At 44.0% G+C, this 19978-nt stretch overlaps 2 protein-coding genes across 10 annotated transcripts in view; both read left to right on the top strand.

The window, feature by feature from the left end:
• YIPF1 (Yip1 domain family member 1) overlaps positions 1-12183 on the top strand; it is a 37124-nt gene extending 24941 nt beyond the window's left edge. For 8 of the 9 annotated variants that reach the window (XM_081818435.1, XM_081818437.1, XM_081818443.1 and 5 more), the window contains one exon: positions 11659-12183. In XM_081818435.1, coding sequence (XP_081674561.1) covers positions 11659-11772 — 114 coding nt within the window. In that variant the 3' untranslated portion in view covers positions 11773-12183. Of the gene's footprint in view, positions 1-92; positions 7164-11658 lie in introns of those variants that run through there. The other variant, XM_081818438.1, reaches the window with a different exon arrangement.
• Positions 12184-18410: 6227 nt separating this feature from the next.
• NDC1 (NDC1 transmembrane nucleoporin) overlaps positions 18411-19978 on the top strand; it is a 46214-nt gene continuing 44646 nt past the window's right edge. Inside the window, exon 1 of the mRNA XM_081818428.1 lies at positions 18411-18699. Within this exon, the coding sequence (XP_081674554.1) occupies positions 18643-18699 (57 nt within the window). The 5' untranslated portion in view covers positions 18411-18642. The remainder of the gene's footprint in view (positions 18700-19978) is intronic.

Below are 19978 nucleotides of genomic sequence, written 5' to 3'. Positions count from 1 at the left end.
GATGATTCTACTTCGGTGGTTAGCTCAGTAGGTTAGTGTACAGGAAGAAGAGCCAATTCCTCCATGGCTCATTCCTTGCCTCCCTGTTCCAGATCCTCAGTGTACCAAGGCTGCCGCCATGCTGAACTTCTTGCCATTGCCAGAACACGTATGCCTTTGCACTTGCTGTTCCAGATGTCTGAAATGGTCCCTCTCTTCCAACAGTCATCATTTACCTCGTGATCCCATTATATCTTGTAATATATATCACTGTTAATGGTGCTGGAAACACTAATTCTTCACTGTTTGTGTGTCCATCTGCATATTCATTTGTTCATTCATTGATTCATTTGTCCTCCATGGACTGGTATGCCTCTCCAGTTTGACTCAGCAACATGAGAACAGGAAATGGGTATTACCCTGCATCTTCATTGCTCACCACAAGACCTGGTATATAGGGGGTGCTCAGTAAATGTTGGTGGAGTGAATGAATGAAGCCATGATCTCTGCACATGATCTCCCTGTGGGCTGAGAACCTTCAGTCTGTTTTGTAATCACAGGGTGACCTTCTCTCCCAGAGCAACAGGGTGTGGTGCAAAGACCAGGGCCTTTAGAGTCAAATGGAGCTAAAATGAAATCCTGGTGCCACCATGTACTAGCAGTGTTCCTGGGGCAAGGAACTTACTGTCTCTGAGCCTCAGCCAACATAACTATGAAAGAAGAATGATACAACCCGTACAATAAGACTGTAGTGAAGATTAGAGATCATGTCTATAAAAGCTCCTGGCTCATAGTTAAGGTGCTCAGTGACAGAATCAAGCTACTGCTCCTCTGAGAGTGGGTCTGTATTTTTGTTGAAATTTGGTGGTTCTCACTGACTTTACCTTGACCCTTTATTTCCTTTTTGTAAAACCAAATAGATTTTCCCTCTTAGTTGAGGAATTTGGGTTGCAGGCCTTGCAGGTTGACAAGATGTGGTTGGTCAAAGACACCTCTGGTGGTCTTGTTGGTAAGACAGTTGCTCTGGCCAATGGAATGCCTAGGGAACTATTGTAAATGCCCCAGCCCACCTTCTCCTCTTCCTCCTTTCACGTGGGGATGTGATGATGTTAGAATCAAAGGTCAGAGCCCTTGGAGACAGGATGGGCTTCCCTTCCCCTTTTACCATAAGGAAGCTGAGGCCAAGGGAGAACAGTGCCTTGTCCAAGGCCATCCCAGAGTTTTGTGACAAATTAACATGTGTATATCACATTCTGTTCTACAAAATACTATCTAGATCACTCTCTCTTTGTCCACTGTTAGCAGCCTTGTTGACCCCATTGTATAGTAAGGAAGCTGGACTTAGGAAGTTTGAATTGACTAAGATCACCTACCTCTTAAGAGGCAGAGCTGGGACTCAAACCCAGGTATTCTGGAGCTGTTTCTTGAGGTTTTTCCACTTTACCACTTTTAAGGCTGATGTTCTTTTTACTGCTAAAATTTGCAGGCTCCCACTGCTGGCCTTTGGCCTCTTTTTTGGAGCCCTCCTTTGCTGTTCTATAGATGCTTCAGTTCAGAGAATCCATACTTATTTGATTGTGTAATCTCTCAGGAATTTGAGGGCTGTATTAACTATCTTTTGCTGCCTAACAATATTACCTCAGACCTAACACCTTAAACAATACCCATTTATTAGTTCAGTTTCCGTGGATCCGGAGTCTGGGCATAGCTTAGCTGGGTTCTCTCCTTCAGGTTCTCTTACAAGGCTGCACTCAAAGTGTTGGCCAGAGCTGGGGTCTCATCTGAAAGCTGGACTGGAAGGATCTTCCTCCAAGCTCACCAGGTGTTGGCAGGATTCACTTCCTTGTGGTCTGTTAGACTGAGGGTGCTCCTTGCTAATTGTCAGCTGGAGGCTGTCCCCAGTTCCTTGCCACATAGGATGCTGACTTCATCAAAGCCGTAAATGGAGATAACAGACAGTCTATTAGGAAGACAGAATATAAGTGACGTAAAGTAACCGTGGAAATGATACCTATCAGCTCTCCCGTATTCTTTTGACTAGACGCAAGTTGTAAGTCTTACCCACACTCAGGGGGAGGGCATTACTCAAAGGCATGAATACGTGGAGGCAGGGATCATTGGAGGGCATTTTTATTTTATTTTATTTTTCAGCTTGATTAAGGTTTCCTTAACAAAGAAAATTGTAAGATACTTAAAGTATACATTGTGATGATTTGATAGACATATACATTGTGTGGAGGCCATTTTGCAGTCTGTCTGCCACAAGCACATACCCTAGTAATATGTGTATGTTTGTTTACATATTCTATTGTAAGTCCATATAGTAACTATTAAAATTTAATTTTTTAATTTTTGATGAAAAATAAATATTAATAGAAGTTCTAAAATTTTTCTTCCATTACCTCAGTGGGTTGTTTTTACAACCCAGTGCCTTAGAATGAGCTTGTGGTAGCTTGTTTCCCTTATGGTTTGATTGTCTACACACTTGTGAAGCTCCTCTTGCAGATGGATTTCACTGACTGTTAGTAGAGAAGGCCCTGGGGCAAGGTGGGTCTCTTCCTGAGATTGAGGTCCATGGGAAAGGGATTGAGTCTGATTGGACTTGAACTCCCCAGTGCTTGGCCTAATGCCTGCCTGGCACAGACAGAGCGAGTGCTCAGTTAATGTTGGATAGCTGGAGGTGACCCTTTGTAAGATTAAGGCAAGAGGGTGCTGTGGGCTTTTATCAGAGGTGTCTTGGCTCACAGAGCCCTTATTTACTCTCACTCAGTGTTTACTTGAGGCTGTTCTGTGGCCCCCATGGGTCAGGCATTGGGGACCTAGAAAATCAAATACAGTCTGCCTCAGGGAGCCTTGGTCCATGGGTAAAACAGCTAAACAGAATAAACAGCCTGTGTTTTTAGAGAAGTGCCCTACCCAAATTGTGAATTGATGAGCATGGTGGGAGCACAGAAGCAGTGACTCATTTGGCTTGAGGGAAGGCTTCATAGAAGGGGTCTTGTTTGAGCTGGGCCCTGAAGGTTGAGCAGAAGCAATCAATTACCTGTTTTTCTGAAGAGAGTAGTCCGCTTCCCATGGCATTTGGGAAGGTAGAAGTCATAGGTTGTTCATTTGGGACACAGTGATGTGATGTGGGCTCACATCCCTGAGAACAAGAAAATCTGAGCCCAGCTGGAGGACAGAGGTAGAGCCCACAATGGCAACAGTTGCTTGGGTCTCTCTGGGCTGAGAATACCTGACATCGACCTGGTGAGGGGCTCTTTCAGCCTGCTCCTGTGTTAGGACTCGAGTTCTTTCCTTACATTTTGTTATGAAAGCTCCAGGCCAATGTCCCAGGTGCTCCAAACCTTCAGAGAGTCAGAAGCTGGTGTTTGAGAAAAGCCTGGTCCTCAGGGCCTTTGCAGACCTCCCACCCTGATTTATATAGATTTGACACCTTTGGGCTTTGCTTAGATCTATAAACTTGGGCATCAGTGTGTCCATTTGGGTGTCAAGTCTCCAAATGAGATAGTGATGAAGAGTTTCTTTGGAGCTTCCCTGGCAGAAGCATCAATCGCTTTGCCAATGAGAGGGCTGTCCAGAGCCCCAGGCTCTGCGGATTTATGAGCTGCCTGTGCCTTCTACTGTAATCTCTAGACTCCCAGCTTTCACTGAAAAAGAATGGCTTCTAATCTCACAGATAACCTTCCTCATGTAAATCTGCACATTGGAGGGCTTAGCCTGCCATGGATTACTGGGAGAACATTCACCCCTTCTCTCCCTGGAAACTCAGGATCATAGAGGAGCCTCCAATGACTTGTTTTCAGGGACTACCCCTATATAAATCATTAAGATATTATAGAGAATATCTGGCTTGCTTCTTCCGTCCTTTCCTTCCTTTTTTAAAATTAACTTACCACCTGAGGGCCAATGCCATTTCTTCTCTGAGCCAAGACCCTGGGGAAGCCTGGAAACTGTATCTTGGGAGTCTTACTTCGGCTTGTGGGATGGAGTATCTGAAAGACGGCATTCATATTGGGGCTGCCCTCCCAGGGGCGGTGACAAGTGGGTCTGTCTGGAGGAGGATGCCCAGCAGGTAATTATATTGCAGTGTGATAGGGCTTTAATAAGAGATGAGCAAAGGGCTTTAGGAGATTCCTTTGTAATTAAAAAACCCTCCTGATTTGGTACACAGGGTTTATGTGCAATTATCCTTTCACTCACTCATGTTAAGAGTGTTCACTTTATAAGCCAAAGCTACAAACCCTTTTTACTATGTTTATACACATCAGTTCTTTTATTCTGAAATCAGTTTTAACTCAATGCTGTAATCCTCTTTAACAAAGCATCCAGACTATGACTTTTCACCATGGCTAATGCTCTTTTCCACCAGCTCCTCCTTCTTGTCCACACCATGTCTGAGATGTCCCTGCCCAGAGCATCCAGTTTTAGTTCTGTCAATTTTCTTCTTGGTTCTCTGTCTTTGAAGTCAATTGGGAGAACCTGGGTTGGAGAGTGGGTCAGCTCAGTAACTTTTTTTTTTTTAAAGATTTTATTTATTTATTTGAGAGAGAGAAAGCACAAGCAGGGGGAGCAGGAGGGGCAGAGGGAGAAGCAGACTCCCCACTGAGCACAGAGCCCGATGCAGGACTCGATCCCAGGACCCTGGGATCATGACCTGAGCTGAAGGCAGATGCTTAACCGACTAAGCCACCCAGGCACCCAACACAGTAACTTTTTATTCTTGCTTAAACTTATTTAGTGCAAAGTTTTTACACATAGGCAAAAGTAGAGTGAATAGTATAAAGAGTCTCCATGTACCCATTGCTTACTTTGCACAGTTGTCAACTCATGGCCAACTTTATTTCACCCATACCCCCATCTATTCCCCCGTATTATTTTGAAGCACATCTAAGACATCCTGTTATTTGATCCATAAATATTTAAATTCTGGATCTATAAAAGACACTTTTAAAAACATAACCGTAATACCATAGTCACATCTAAAAAACAATATATCTCCTTAATACAGGCATACCTCGTTTTATTGAGCTTTGCTTACTGCGCTTCACAGATACTGTGTTTTTTACAAATTGAAGGTCTGTGGTAGCCCTTTGTTGAGCCAAGTCTATCAGCACCATTTTCTCAAAAGCACTTGCTCACTTTGTGTCTCTGTGTCACATTTTGGTAATTCTTGCAATATTTTAAACTTTTTCATTGTTATTATGTTTGTTATGGTGATCTGTGATCACTGATCTTTGGTGTTACTATTGTAATTATTTTGGGGCACTGCAATTTGCACCCATATGAGATGGTAAACTTAATCAATAAATGTTATATGTGTTCTTATCGCTCCACTGACTGACCATTCCCCTATCTCTCTCCCTCTCCTTGGGCTTCCCTATTAAAAACATCATAATATTGAAATTAGGCCAATTAGTAGCCCAACAATGACCTCTGAGTGTTCAAATAAAAAGAGTCATGCATCTGTCACTTTAAACCAAAAGCTAGAAATGACTAAGCTTAGTGAGGAAGGCATGTCAAAAGCCAAGACGGACTGAAAGCTAGGCCTCTTGCACCAAACAACCAAGTTGTGAAAGCAAAGGAGGAGTTCTTGGAGGAAATTGAAAGTGCTACTCCAGTGAACACACGAATGATAAGAAAGTCAGCCAGCCTTACTGCTGAGGTGGAGAAAGTGTGAGTGGTCTGGATAGAAGAGCAAACCAGCCACCACATCCTCTTCAGCCAAAGCCTGACCCAGAGCAAGGTCCTCGCTCTCGTCTACTCTGTGAAGGCTGAGAGAGGTGAGGAGGCTGCAGAAGGAAGTTGGAAGCAGCAGAGGTGGGTTCATGAGGTTTAGGGAAAGAAGCTGCCTCCATAACGTGGAAGTACCAAGGTGAAGCAGCCACCTGGGTGTAGACGCTGCAGCAGGTGATCCGGAAGCTCTGGCTCAGATCGCTCATGACGGTGGCTACACTAAACAACAGATTTTCAGTGTAGACGGAACAGCCTTCTATTGGAAGAAGTTGCCATGTGAGACTTCCATAGCTAGAGAGGAGAAGTCAGTGCCTGGGCTTCAAAGCCTCAAAGGACAGGCTGACTCTCTTGTGAGGGCCTAATGCAGCTCGTGACTTTAAGTTGAAGCCAGTGCTCATTTACCATTCATAAAACCCCAGGACTCTCAAGAATTACGCTAAATCTATACTTTCTGTCCTCTGTAAATGGAACAAGAAAGCCTGGATGATAACACATCTGTTTACAACATAATTTACTGAATATTTTAAGACCCCTGTTGAGACCTGCTCAGAAAAAAAGATTCCTTTCAAAATGTTACTGCTCATTGACAATACATCTGGTCACCCAAGAGCTCTGATGGAGATGAACGAGATAAATGTTTTCATGCCTGCTAACACAGCATCCGTTCTATAGCCCAGGGATCAAGGAGTCATTTCAACTTTCAAATCTGACTAGTAAACACATTTCCTAAGGCTGCAAACGCCATAGATAGTGATTCTTCTGGTGGCTCTGGGCAAAGTAAATTGAAAACCTTCTGGAAAGGATTCGCCATTTTAGAAGAACATTCGTGATTCATGGGAAGAGGTCAAGATAGCAACATGAGCAGGAGTTTGGAAGAAGCTGATTCCAACCCTCATGGGCAACTTAGAAGGGGTTCCAGACCTCAGGGGAGGAAGTGACTGCAGATGGGGTGGAAGGAGCAAAAGATCTAGAAGTGGAGCCTGCAGGGGGGACTGCGTGGCTGCCATCTCAGGATAAAACTTGAGTGGGTGCGGAGTTGCTTCTTACGGATGAACAAAGAAGGTGGTTTCTTGAGATGGAATCTACTCCTGGTGAAGATGCCATGAAGGTGGTGGAAAGACAACAAAGGATTTGCAATATCACAGAAACTTAGTGATAAAGCAGCAGCAGGGTCTGAGAGGACTCCAATTTTGAAAGAAGTTCTGCTGTAGGTAAAATGCTATCAAACAGCACAGCGTCCTACAGAGCAATTGTATGTGAAAATAATCAATCCATGTGGCAAACCTCATTGCAGCCTTATCAGAAATTGCTGCAGCCTCTCCAGCCTTCAGCACCCACCACCCTGATCCATCGGCAGCCATCGACATCGAGGCAGCAACCTCCCCCAGTAAAAAGATTATGACTCACTGGAAGCTCAGATGATGCTTAACATTTTTTAGCAATAACGATTTTTTAATTAAAATATGTACATTTTGGGATGCCTGGGTGGCTCAGTTGGTTAAGCATATGCCTTCGTCTCAGGTCATGATCCCAGGGTACTGGGATCGAGTCCCCACATCAGGCTCCCTGCTCAGTGGGGAGCCTGCTTCTCCTTCTGCCCCTCCCCCCCATTCATGCTCTCTCACACTCTCTCTCTGACAAATAAAATATTTTTTTTAAAAGTATGTACATTTTTTAGACATAATGCTATTGCACACTTAGTAGACTACAGTATAGTGTGAACATAACTTTTATATGCCCTGGCAAACCAAGAAGTTCATTTGATTCACTTTATTGTGGTATCCACTTTATCGCTGTGGTCTGGAATGTCTCCACCATCTCTCTGAGGCATCATATATACTTCAGTGTTTGAATTTCATCTTGGAGTTTGTTGCTGTATCTCTTAAATGTGTTTTAAATGATAGATTCCCACTCCATTCCCCCCCTTCCCTTTACCATGTATTTGCTTAAGAATTGTTTATCCTATAGCTTCTCGCTGTCTAGATTTTGCCGATTGTATTTCTATGGTGTTGTTTATCATGTTGCTCTGCCTTTGTTTTCTGTAAACTGGTGGTTGTATCTAAAGGTTTGATCAGATTCAGCATTGGTTGGTTGGTTGGTTTTGGCAAGACTACTTGATATGTGGTGTTAAATGCTTTCAGCCATAAACTCATGCTGTGTAATTATCTCTTACTTTTTGATATTAAAAGTAATTAAGCAATGCCTACATCTGTTAAATCATTAGGGTTTTCAAAATGGTGGTATTTCAATTCTATCTTTGCTTCTTTGTTTATTAATTAGAATACTTCTTTCATAAAAACTTCCCTTTATCTACTATTTGGCTCTCCAGTGACATAGTTTCTGTAGAAAAGCAGCATAAATGATTCTTTTCCTTTTTTTTTTTCACCTATTTTCTTTTTATTTATTTATTTATTTTTTTTTAAAGATTTTATTTATTCATTTGAGAGAGAGAATGAGAGAGAGAGAGAGAGCATGAGAGGGGGAGGATCAGAGGGAGAAGCAGACTCCCCGCCGAGCAGGGAGCCCGACGCGGGACTCGATCCCGGGACTCCAGGATCATGACCCGAGCTGAAGGCAGTCGCCCAACCAACTGAGCCACCCAGGCGCCCCTCACCTATTTTCAAAATAGTAGTTGGTTTATTAGCATTCGACAGCAATGGCCAGTTAGTTTCAGTCCATCCCAAGTATTATGCTTACCAATACTCAAGTTGTCCCTTTGGCTAATGGGAACCTCTTCAAATTGGCCTGAGTCCTGTTGGCACGGCCCTAAGAGTCTCTGATACTGTCTTGTTATCTGTTACAACAAAATTTTCCAGGCTTTTCCAGGCTCATTTTGAACATTTCCTGTCTCAGACCCAGACTGAGTCATTTCTCGGAGTCTTGGTTCTGTTCAGTGGGGAGATAGTAATACCAGGTCACAATCTGGGTGCTAGTGGTGCTTATTGCCATTGGCTTGGTTGTTTACAGGCCTTTTCACTGTTCAGAGTCAGGAAATGTGTTGTGTGCTTGATTGTTTTTTTTTATGATTTTATTTATTGATTTGAGAGAGATAGCAAGAGAGTGCACGAGTAGGGAAGCAGCAGAGGGAGAGAGGGAGAAGCAGGCTCCCCGCTGAGCAGGGAGCCCGACGCGGGGCTTGATCCCAGGACCCTGGGACCATGACCTAAGCCGAAGGTAGACACTCAGCAGATGCTCAGCCGACTGAGCCACCCAGGCGCCCCATCTTGATTCATTTTTTAAAGGAGATACATTGTGAGTTCATACTCATACTTTCAATTCTTATTTAGCACCACAGAGTTTTTTCTAAATTGCTTTTATCTTATATCTGTATCTCCTTTCCCACTTGCTGAGGATCTCACTTTTCAACAATACCAGCAGTGATAGAATTGGACTATCACATTAGTACTTAATTGTTTTATCCGGGCACTCGCAACAGTCCAATAATAACAGCAACAGCACTCCCATTAATTACTGGAAACACTGATTTAAAACCTTTTAAGGCTTTTTTTTTTTTTTTAAGGTTTTTAAGTTCTGGAATTCCCTTTCCTAGCTTGTCTACTTGGAAGCCCACTCTTTATTCTTCAGGACCCACTTCAGATAGCCTGTCTTTGGGGAAGTTTAGATTACTTACTCCTCTATGCTCTCCTATAGCTCTGTATGTTCCTCTGTTAGGGCAAATCTCTTATTCACTGTGACATAGACTGAGAATTCCTAGAGAGTAGAGATTTATTGACCAGTATACCCGCAGCATCCAGCAGGCTTTGGGGAAAGCTTGATTTTGAACAAGTGACAGTTGATAGACATGTCACATGCACACATGCTCGGTGAGTTTGCCAGGTGACCTGAGCACTTTTTACTTGTTCATTCATTGAGGGCCTATCCTTGGCTACCATTGGCTGGGTGACTGGGGTGAACAATGGAGATAGGTTCTTACCCTCCCAGATTTTACACCCAATTTTCTATCTCAGGCATCAGACTAGAAGGCCCTGCTAAATTAAAGAGAGAATCCTAACTTGGGGAACTTCGGGTTGGAACACCCCCAATCAGGCTTGGGTGCAGGGTTGCCACCACAAAGGAGGTGCAGGGCAGACCTGGGTCTCAGTGGGGCCACCCGAGGTGGGGAGCCCGAAGTGGCCAGGAATCGGGTCGTAGGTGGGGAAGAGGCGAGGGAGCTCTGGCTGATGGTGGCGTTATGGACCAAGTCTGGCATAAAGGGCAATTATCTTACTTGCCACCCTGTGGCATAAGCCCCAGGAATTCCCCTGGGAATTACAGGCTACCTACTGAAAGTTGGCAGCAGGGCAAGGGAAATTTTCTGTCTTGAATCCCTCCTCTAGTCTTGACATTAATTTGGAACAGACAGAGAGATGAGAGAAAAAGAGCATGTTTATGAAAATAAAATCTTTAGTGCCTGCCCTGTGGGCTCGTTTGTCCCTACCTTTATTTAGCATTTCAGAAGCCCGAGCTAATGTTTACCAGAAGGCCAAGCAGGACTTCAAGTTCTTCCAGTCCAGCAAATCACAGCATTCATGCTTCTCTAGCCACTTTTCACAGATACATTGTTGGCAACGTTTCCCTTTTCTAGAGCTGGCACATTGAGGCAGATACCCCTGCCTTAGCCCCACCTTCCTAGTTGTGATCCTGCCCCTATGGTAGTAGGAAGCCTGGCACATTCTCTTAGGTTGGAGGCCATTTATTAGGAAATGGCCTCTCTGCGAAATTTCTTAATCCCCGCCCTGGATATAACTGTATCTCTAGCACCTTTTTCCAAATTCCCATCTATTACAAATCCCCAACTAGGTGTGCCAACAGATGATTCAAATTCATTATGTCCAAAACTAAACTCATCTCCCCCACAACCAGATCCTCCTTATATTTTCCTGCTTCCGTGAATGGCACTACCATCCACACTGCCTCTGACTTCAGACTAGGTTAGATTCTGTATTACACTGTCTCACGTACCTCACGTTTGTAATTACATAAGTAATCTGTTATGTATTGTTTACCCTGGAGTTTCCACTGCCGGACTGTGTAACTTTCTTGAAAGTTGGGACCATGGGCGCCTTATTCATCACTGAACCCAGTGCCCAACACATCTGTTGGATGAGTCCTTAATCACTATTTGTTGGATTAATTAAGAAATCTACCCAGTCACCCTAGAAACCTCATCATCAGTGTAGAATCCTCCTTCTTACCTTCCATATCTTATCTATCAGTGCGACTTGTCTATTCTAGCCCTGAAATATTTCTCAGATCTGTCTTATTAGTACAGATGCCTGATGTTCCTGGTGTTCAGGATCCAATCATCTCACATTCAGACTGTGATAATAACTTGATGGGTTTCTCTCTCTTTTCTTTTCCTTCTTCCAATCCATCCTATGCGTAGCCAAAGCAGTTTTCAAACAATTATAAAACTGTGTCACTCCTCTACTTAAGAACTTTCTTTTCTTTCTTTTTTTGGCCTCCAATTGTCTAAAAGACAAAATCTAAACTCCCTGGATTGCCAGGATCGATCCCTAATCTGTTTGTTCTACCTCATATCCTGCCATTGTCCCCTGCATAACCTCATGTTTCAACAACCACAAACAGCTCTCCAGTTCTCAAATCTTTTTATGTCCCTCCATATTTACTTTATTCCCCCTCTAGCACCTAACATAGCTGTCACAAAGAAGAGAGAGAAAGAAGGATGTGTGAAGATAGCTTTGGGATCTGGCAGAGAAAAATCACTGGGTTTCCAAAGAATTAGAGGAAAACTTTTTAAAATGTCATCTCCCCTCCAATAATAAGTCTTCCTGCAGTTGGTAAATCAGGGCTCAAGGCTGTCTGGTATTGAAGCTCTACCTCTGAACATAAATACCCTGTCCTACAGTTTAGATCCTTTCTGAATGGGCGGGGGGGGGGGGGCGAGTCTTTTTCTTAAAAGTTACTCTTTTTGTTTTTCAGTTCTCTTTTCTGTATTTTGGAGTGGTTCTTCTGGACATGGCATCTACTGCAGGAAAGCAGAATGACCAAGCCAGCAGGAAAACCGATAGAATGGCACCACCCTCTGGCAGCTAAAGGTGCCGCGCTGAAGTCTAATCACCTAATTTAACAATGATTAAATGTTGTTCAGTCCATGTGTCTTTCAGCTCTTCTTTCTCACCTGTCAGTTATTGTTGCAACTGTACACCGATTTGGAACAAAATACAGGGGAACGTGGTAGGTGTGCCTGCCATTTGCCTCTCGTTGTCCTATGATGCCCTTAATACGTGAAATGGATCCATCCTAACGTCTGATGACTTTCTTCTGAATTGTATACAGATGTTCCTCTGAGGTGATCCTCTTCTCTCCAAATGCTTGCCATCCTAAACTGGTGAAACTGTATGAACTTTGGTTTGGATTCATTGGGAGCCTGAACATTTGTCTGTGGTGACTTGACACTGGGCAACCGAACCTAATTGTTGCAAAATAAATACCTCATAGAATGTCTGTCTGCATTTCATGACTTTGACTTTGAGTTCCTCCTTGATGTTGTATCTTTAGCAGGCTGGAAGCTGCTGTGAATCTTGATTTATTTAATGCGGTATCTGTTGGGGTGTGGGGGTTAAAATAGACATCGGAATTTTTCCTCATGAAAGTAGGGAACAGAGGGTTGAAAGAACATGCTCACTTACAAACTATTTTGACACAGAGATTTTAGAAATTTTTTTAAGGGCACTTTGAGTGCCTCTTCAACTTGGCCTGACTCCTGGCTAGAGTGCATTAAAAGGAGAAACCAGTGATGCCTCAAAGATACTTTGTTATATTTTTTATTCAAAATGCGTGCCATCTGGGAGGCTGAGCTTCTGCCAGGTCAGGATTGCTGATCCCCTACTGTTTCTGTTGTCCTCTTCAGGCTGGGAATTTCCAGTGTATTTCTGAGACAGCAAGACACATGTGGACTTAGAAGGCTGATCACACCGAAAAAGGAAGAGGCACACAAATTCAGGCTTACCGTGAGCTTAAGGTCAAGTTGGCAAACCTCCCATCAAATGCAGAGTATCCTCCCCTCCGTTAATTTACTTAACAAATATAGGTTGTGCACCTACTAAGTGCTGGTCAGCATTCTAGGTGGTGGGGCTGGGGCAGTGAACAGAACAGACCAGGTCCCTGATCCCGGGGATCCTACAATCACAAAATCACTGCTGGGGGGTTGCCAGCCTCAGCCTCTCCAAGGCCACCGTCTCCTCCTGGGACAAGTCCTTGTGTGCACACCTCTACAGCTTTCGCTGCTTGGTCTGAGCTCTACCCCTGTGCCTCTCAGATCTAGTCTGATCTTTCTTCCCTTTGTTGACTTCAGATGGTTGAAAACAGCTGTTCTGCGCCCCCTGAGTCTTCTCCAGCTAAATGTTTCTTTTGTCTTCAAGGACTCTTCAGAGAACTTGGTGTCTATACCTTTCAGACACCCTCTGAGCTGGTACCCTGGTGCTCTTTCGTTAATACTTAACTACTGCTGCCCAAGGCAGTGATTCTTACACATGTGGGTCCTGTGAATGCCTGGTACAGTCTGCAACCTCCCCTTCCTAGGTCGCACCAAAAGTGGCAGGATTTTTCTCCAATAAAGAAGAGAAGGATACTATGAAATTATATATATATATATATATGAACCTCTGCTACAGTTTCTTACAGAGCTGCTAAGAGGCTTGCTATTTCCTGGGTGATAAGAGTGTCTGACATAGCTCCCAATTTCCTGGGTAGTGGAGCATTTTTTTTTTTTTTTCTAATGAGGTGACTCTTGGGGGCCTCTGGATGGGGCTGGTCACCAGGAAGACCAAGCCATGATTAGAAGCTTGGAACTTTTAGCCCCACTCCCCATTCTTTGGAGAGAGGTGAGGGACTGGAAATGGAGGTAATAATCAATCAGGCCTATAGGATGAAGCCTCCATAAAAATCCCAAAAGAACAGGGTTTAGAGAGCTTCCAGGTTGGTAAATACATCCACCTGCCAGGAGGGTGGTGCATCCCCAACTCCAAGAGAGACAGAAGCTCCTGCACCTGGGACCCTTCTAGACCTTGCCGCATGTATCTCTCTACCTGGCTGTTCATTTATATCCTTTAAAACATCCTTTGCAATAAATCAGCAATAGTGAGTAAACTGTTTTGCTGGGTTCTGGGAACAAATTATCAAACCCAGGGAGGGGGCCTTGGGAGCCTCTAATTTGTAGCCAAGTCGGACAGAAATCATGGATAACCTGGGGACCCACTACTTGCAATTGGCGTCTGAAGCAGGGGGCAGTCTTGGGGGACTGTGCCCTTACCCTCTGGGTTCTGCTCTACCTCCAGGCAGTTAGTGTCAGAATTGCTTGGTGTGGAAGATCCACATATCTGGTCACAGAAGTGGTGTAAGTGTTAAAGTGAAGGAAAGCAATGAGTTTTTCCCAGGCACATATAAATATCCACGTTTGAGGGGGAATTTAGTTACTACTGAGTACTTGTGTGGTGTGACTGGTAAAGTTTTCCCCCAAAAATGTTTAGAGATTCTTTAATACAGTGGTCAGGATTTAATTTTTAAGTAAGGATTTTAGATACAACCAGCATCATAAATTAGTACCATCATCTTATAAAAAGAGAGGCCATTATAATATCAAATAATCTGGAAGGACATAATGTCAGTACTAAAAACTTGAATAAATATAGCTTTCTGGAAAGCTGACTACTCTGTTCATTTTTTCTCCTGGGAGCACTGCCCACACACACCAGCCTAGGTGCACAGCCTGAGCACTTTGCCCTCTGGGGGGCGGGGCTTGTGGTCAGGGGCTTTGGCCCCACCTTACCATCACCCCAGCTTTGTTCTTAGGCAAGTCTACATTTCTAGTCCAGCTTCCTTCTTTTGGAGGCCTCCTAATGGAGCTAAGGGGTGAGGGCCTAACCATGGCCTCTCTCAGGTGCCTTTGCTGAGACCAACCTACTGGGGGTCCTTGAAGATGTCTTTTCCACTCTGACCCAGTATTCAGTACTCTTTCACCCGTAGCCCCTCCCCCCTCCCCCCTCCTAGCCTCCTGAGCTATAAAATGGCAGGAGATTTTTGTTTAGGGATCCTTTGGTGGTAAGACTGTGCCCACATCTGCACCAACGCACGTGACCCTTGCCTGGCACTGTGCCAAGGGGAAAAATGGAACATTAGGGGGCCCAGTGCTTTCTCCTATTTAGTATCTTGCTTATAACATCACAGTAACTGATTAAAGACTTGACTGTAACTTTTCACGTTCACGACTCAGACACCTGGCAGCTCAGCTCTCTCCAGCTCAGTTCCGCTTTTGACAGGCAGGAAGAAGGGAAAGGGCAAAAGGGGTTGACCAGTTGAATTGACCTGGCTTTTAATGTGTTTTCTCCCAAATCCCATCTAATGTCTTATCCTTCTATCTTATTGGTCAGAACTATACCACATGGTCATCCCTAGCTGCAAGGGAGGCTGGGAAATGCTCTTTAGCTGGGCACACTGCCACCCTGAATGAAACCAGAATGGGTTTTAGATAGATAACTATTACATCTTGGAATCCCTGCTTTTAGAAAAGTTAATGGATGGTGGTTTTTCCATTGTCAGTTTGATTTCACTGGTTGGCATATAAAGATTTAAGGGGTGCCTGGGTGGCTCAGTCATTTAAGCATCAGATTCTTGCTCTCAGTTCAGGTCTTGATCTTATGGTCATGAGTTCAAGCCCCTCATGGGCTACACAGTGGGCATGGAGCCTACTTAAAAAAGAAAAAAAAAAAAGATTTAAGAGAAAAGAGTTCTGGAAAGATGGCAGTGGCATTTTTGAATCTCTCCAACTTCCTCCATAAAAATAGAGCATCTGGGATAGCAAAACCAAAAACATGCGGACAACATCTACAACAAACTTGGGTGACAAGATATCACCACAAACCCCAAAATTCAAGCAGGTGGAAACCACTAGCCACTCAAAGACTTGCATAGTATCAGCACTTTTGTGGAAAGAAGCAAAGGAAGCAGCTGAGTGTCTGAGAAATCTAAAAAGAAGAGAACCCCAAAATAGCCAAGAGGTACTCCCTAGAAAGTACAATGGACCAATAGGAGAAAAGCAGCTGGATTTGGGGGCAGTTTTGTACAACGCCCTTTGCAGCTGATGAGTGCAAGGGGTCCGAAGTAAGGTCTGAAGAAGTTGGACTCTGAAAACCAGCCAAAGTATCTTTCCAGGACACCAGAGTAGAAACTGCAGGGAATAGAATACAGATAGAGCAGCCCAGGGATATTTGGGGCAAAGAAAAGGGAAGTCAGATGAAAGTGGGGGAAGGGCACAGAGCCAGGAGATCTCAGAAAGCTTGAAGCCATATTTTTGAACACTTCATGAAAACCGAAAAAGAAGCTGTAGAGTCTCGAATTTAGCAAAGCTGTCCTAACTCACCCCTCCTTCCTAAATGTGCAGGAAGACTAATTTCATATAAAAATGAGCAGCAGAATGGACTGCAGTCAAACCTCATAATGAAGTTATTATAAGAAAAATGAAAACATGGAGCAGAATAATCTCCCTAATGATATGAAAACATTCCGGAAAGACATGTCCATGAAACCAGCTGAAAACTATAACTTAAGATTTCAAAATAAACTAAAGTAAATTAAGGAAATAATACAAGCTCCTGCTCAACAGCAATGGTGTAGTTCTAATTGCGGTACCGGCGTTCCCCTCCTCTCCCCCCTCCCTCCCCCCCCGCCCCAGCAGCCCCACATCATGTGTGTGCTCTGGGGCTCTAATGTAGAGGGAGTAGCACTTTCATGATATTTGGATAATAACTCCCTTCTCCCTTTTGCTACTACAACCCTATTCTTTCTCTCCTATGGCCTTTCAGCCCTTTGAATACTTTTGTTATCAATTCCCTGTGTTCAATTCCTCTTTGAATTAGATAACAAAAGTTTGTTGTCCTGAATAGACACTTTCTGATGCAGTTACTTCCATTCATTCTTCTGTTCATTTAACAAACATTTATTGACTACCTCCTAATGTTAGAGCATTTTGGAAACAATGATAAACAACATAGACAAAGTCTCTGTCCATGGGAAACTTATGTGCTAGTTAGGATTCAGACAATAAATAAGTAGTTACACAAGGTGATTTCAGAATGTGATAAGTGCTCTAAAAATAAATGTGGTGCAAACAATAATTGTCTCCGTTGTGTAAATGAAGTCAGGAGGTATGGGCAGGTAGCCTAGGACTGGTATAGTTGCTCCTAGTAATCAAGTTTACTTTGAGCACAGTACTTGATTTTGCCTGGAGCGTGACACATCCAAATTCTATGCAGCTGGATGAAGGAAGAGATTAAGAAGGGGCAAAGAACGTGGCTAGCTCTTTTTTAAGGGGAGTTTCTGGGACGCTACCATGCAATAGTTTGATTACATTTTATTGGCCTGAACTCATCAGTCACCTAGCTCCACCTAGCGTCAAGGGAGACTAGGAAATGTACCACATGCCCAGTTAAAAATTGGGGAATTCTATTTCTAAGAAGTAGGGGAGAATAGATATGCTGGGCAACTAAACAAAGTAAACTGACTGCAAGTAACCGGGGTGTGTTTAAGGACACTCATTTAGAATGATTCTTTTTTTTTTTTTTTGGTTTGAATTTTATTATTTTATTATTTTTTTAATGGAGAAGTGATACGGTCACATTCTCGTTACCTCTTACCCATATTTCAGTAACTTCCTAGTTCCAGCCTTCCAAGCTTCTTCCATAGAATGATTCTTTATCATCTTTCTCCACCACCAGATAGAAGGTTTCTTCTTGGCAGAGACTTGATCTACCTTTGTATTCCCAGTTGTTCTGCAGGGCTTCAGACATGATTGATATTAACATGTTTTTGGAAATGAATATAATCTTAAAGCAAATCAGGAAACCATTATTAGCAAACATTACAAAGCTCTATGTGTGATCTCAATTTCTTTCACTAGACTGAGTTTCTCCAGAATCAGTAAATCACTGAATCTCTCTGTTTTTCCAGAGTACTGAATGTTGACTGTGGTATGTAATTGGGTATTAAAAGGTGTTAGCAAGATGCCTCCAGGGATCTAACTGAGGGCTAATGCAATCAGAGAGGACTTCATTAAGTGGGACTTGGGTCGGTAAAAATCTTTTTCCTTACCAGCAGGAAATTAATGATAATCAGTATTTGTATAGTATTTATCATATCTTCGCAACATCACCGGATGCCATCTTTGTTTTTATCCTTATTTTCTAGATGAAGAAATCGAAGCTCAGAGAGGGTCAAGACATCCATTTAGCTAGAGGCAGAGCTGGAACTAGGAACCAGATCTAAGGAAACCAAAAGCACCTTTATAAAGATTTTGTTCCATTTCGGTAAAATCAGTGAGTACCTCTGTGGAGAGGGCCACGACAGTCTTTGATTTCACTTTCAAGCAGTCGATAAAGAAAATTGGGAGAAATAAGGACCAATCATTTTGCCAGAGCTAATGTAAAATTCTATCAATGGACACTGTCAACGCTTATCGGCTTTATAAAAGACTACGATTCCCAGCATGCCACAAGGTACCTCTGGGAGGACTTCCATTCCCAGCATGCTGTACTTTGGAACTCTGAGTCCCAGAATGCAACGCTCCCTTGCTCCCAGAGCGCCGTCGAGACTACAGTTCCCAGCATGCAGTGCCGCCCCCAGTTTCTGGCGTCCCGCTGGACCCCGCTTCGGAGAGACCTTTCGGACTCCAGAGGGCGGGTCCTGAAATCCCAGTCTCCTTTGGGGGACGTGTCCGCGGGCCAGTTCTGGCGCGTTGGGCCTGTCCAGACGAAGCCTCGAAGGGATTGGTTGGGGCCTGCCCCGGGCTTCCCTCAGGCAGCGTTTGAGGCAGCCCCAACAGGGTCCTCCTGGGGCCTTTCTCCCTTTGAACTGCGGTGGCGGGCGGGCGCACTGTCTCCTGCACCCCTCAGAGCCGGGGCCGCCCTCACCATGGCCACGGCTGCGAGTCGGCCTTGCGACGGCGGGTCGCGGGACATCTTGTGGCGCGTGAGTGCAGCGCGCACTATGGCGCGCCCTCGGCCCGCAGCTGGAGTCGGGCCTGGCGGGCGGGCGGGCGCTCGCGGGCGCGCTGGGCGGCGGAGGGGCCGGCTTCTGTGTAGCGTGGGGAGCGCGTGGGGAGGGGGCGACCAGAGGGACCGATTGATTACAGGGATGCGGGGGGTGTCCCGAGTGGAATCTGATTGCGGGGTGGGCGGGGCGGGCTAGGGAAAGCTGGTTACTAGTGTGTGCTAGCCGGACATCCTGAGTGTAAACTTGTCATGGGGTGGGAGAGGAGTCCTGAGTGGAAGCTGGTTAGAATGACAGGGATGACCTGCATGGGAACTGGGGCAGGGATGGTCAAGAGTTTTATGCAAGGGTGGTGTACCTGGTAGGTGCAAAATAAATAGCTTGTTGACTACTTGGAGTAAGAAGTGGGAAAGAATGTCTAGAATTGGAAAGAATGTGGTGTGGCCTTAGCAGAGGCTGTATCCCAAGCTAAAAATTTTGAGTCCTTAAGTCTTGCCTGTTCTTTACCACCTATATTATCAATTACTGATGTCCTGTAGATGTACTTCAGGAAATATGACTGCAGTTTTTTGGGGGTTTTTTTGTTTGTTTTTTCTCCTTTTTTCCTTTCCCATTGCCACTGCCTTCCTTCAGACACTGACTGTAAACTTTGGCTTTGGGCAGTTGTGGTAGACTGCCCCCTAATTGTCTCTTGTGTGGGTCTTGCCTCCTCTGATCCATCTCCATCATAGGCACCTTACAAACCCAAGAGTATTTTACCTTCCAAAATGTAAATCCGATTAAAGTAAAGCACTTTCATGCTTCAGACCCCTCAGTATCTCTTCTTTACTCACTTAATCAGCAGTGTATCTTGTGTCTCTAAGTGGTAGACACTGGTGATTCACACATGAATACAATGCAGTAATTGCCCAATAACTGCCATAGCTAATAATTGCGAACACAATTATGGTATACAGATGATCCCTATAAAATGTATACACCTTTTAGATATTGACATATCAATCAATTAAACCTAAAGAGAGAAGTATAAGTTGCTGTAAAATACAGTTGTAAAACTAAGACAATACCTGTCCTTCCTTAAAGTGTGATATTTAATGTAGCATCTGACTCTGGACTAAATGCAAGCATCAGTTCACTGATAACACAAGATTTGGTAGTTGTATGCAATGTTATTAATAGGAGTAACCATTGGGGTTTATATATATAGCTGCACGGACTATGATCTGGGTGTAAATACTAGTGATTAACATCCCATATG

This window comes from Leptonychotes weddellii, chromosome 4, assembly GCF_054177405.1.
Source record: "Leptonychotes weddellii isolate Sample4059 chromosome 4, ASM5417740v2, whole genome shotgun sequence".
NCBI lineage: Eukaryota > Metazoa > Chordata > Mammalia > Carnivora > Phocidae > Leptonychotes > Leptonychotes weddellii.
Note: the sequence above shows the minus strand (reverse complement) of the source record. Positions and strands in the feature narration are given on the sequence as shown.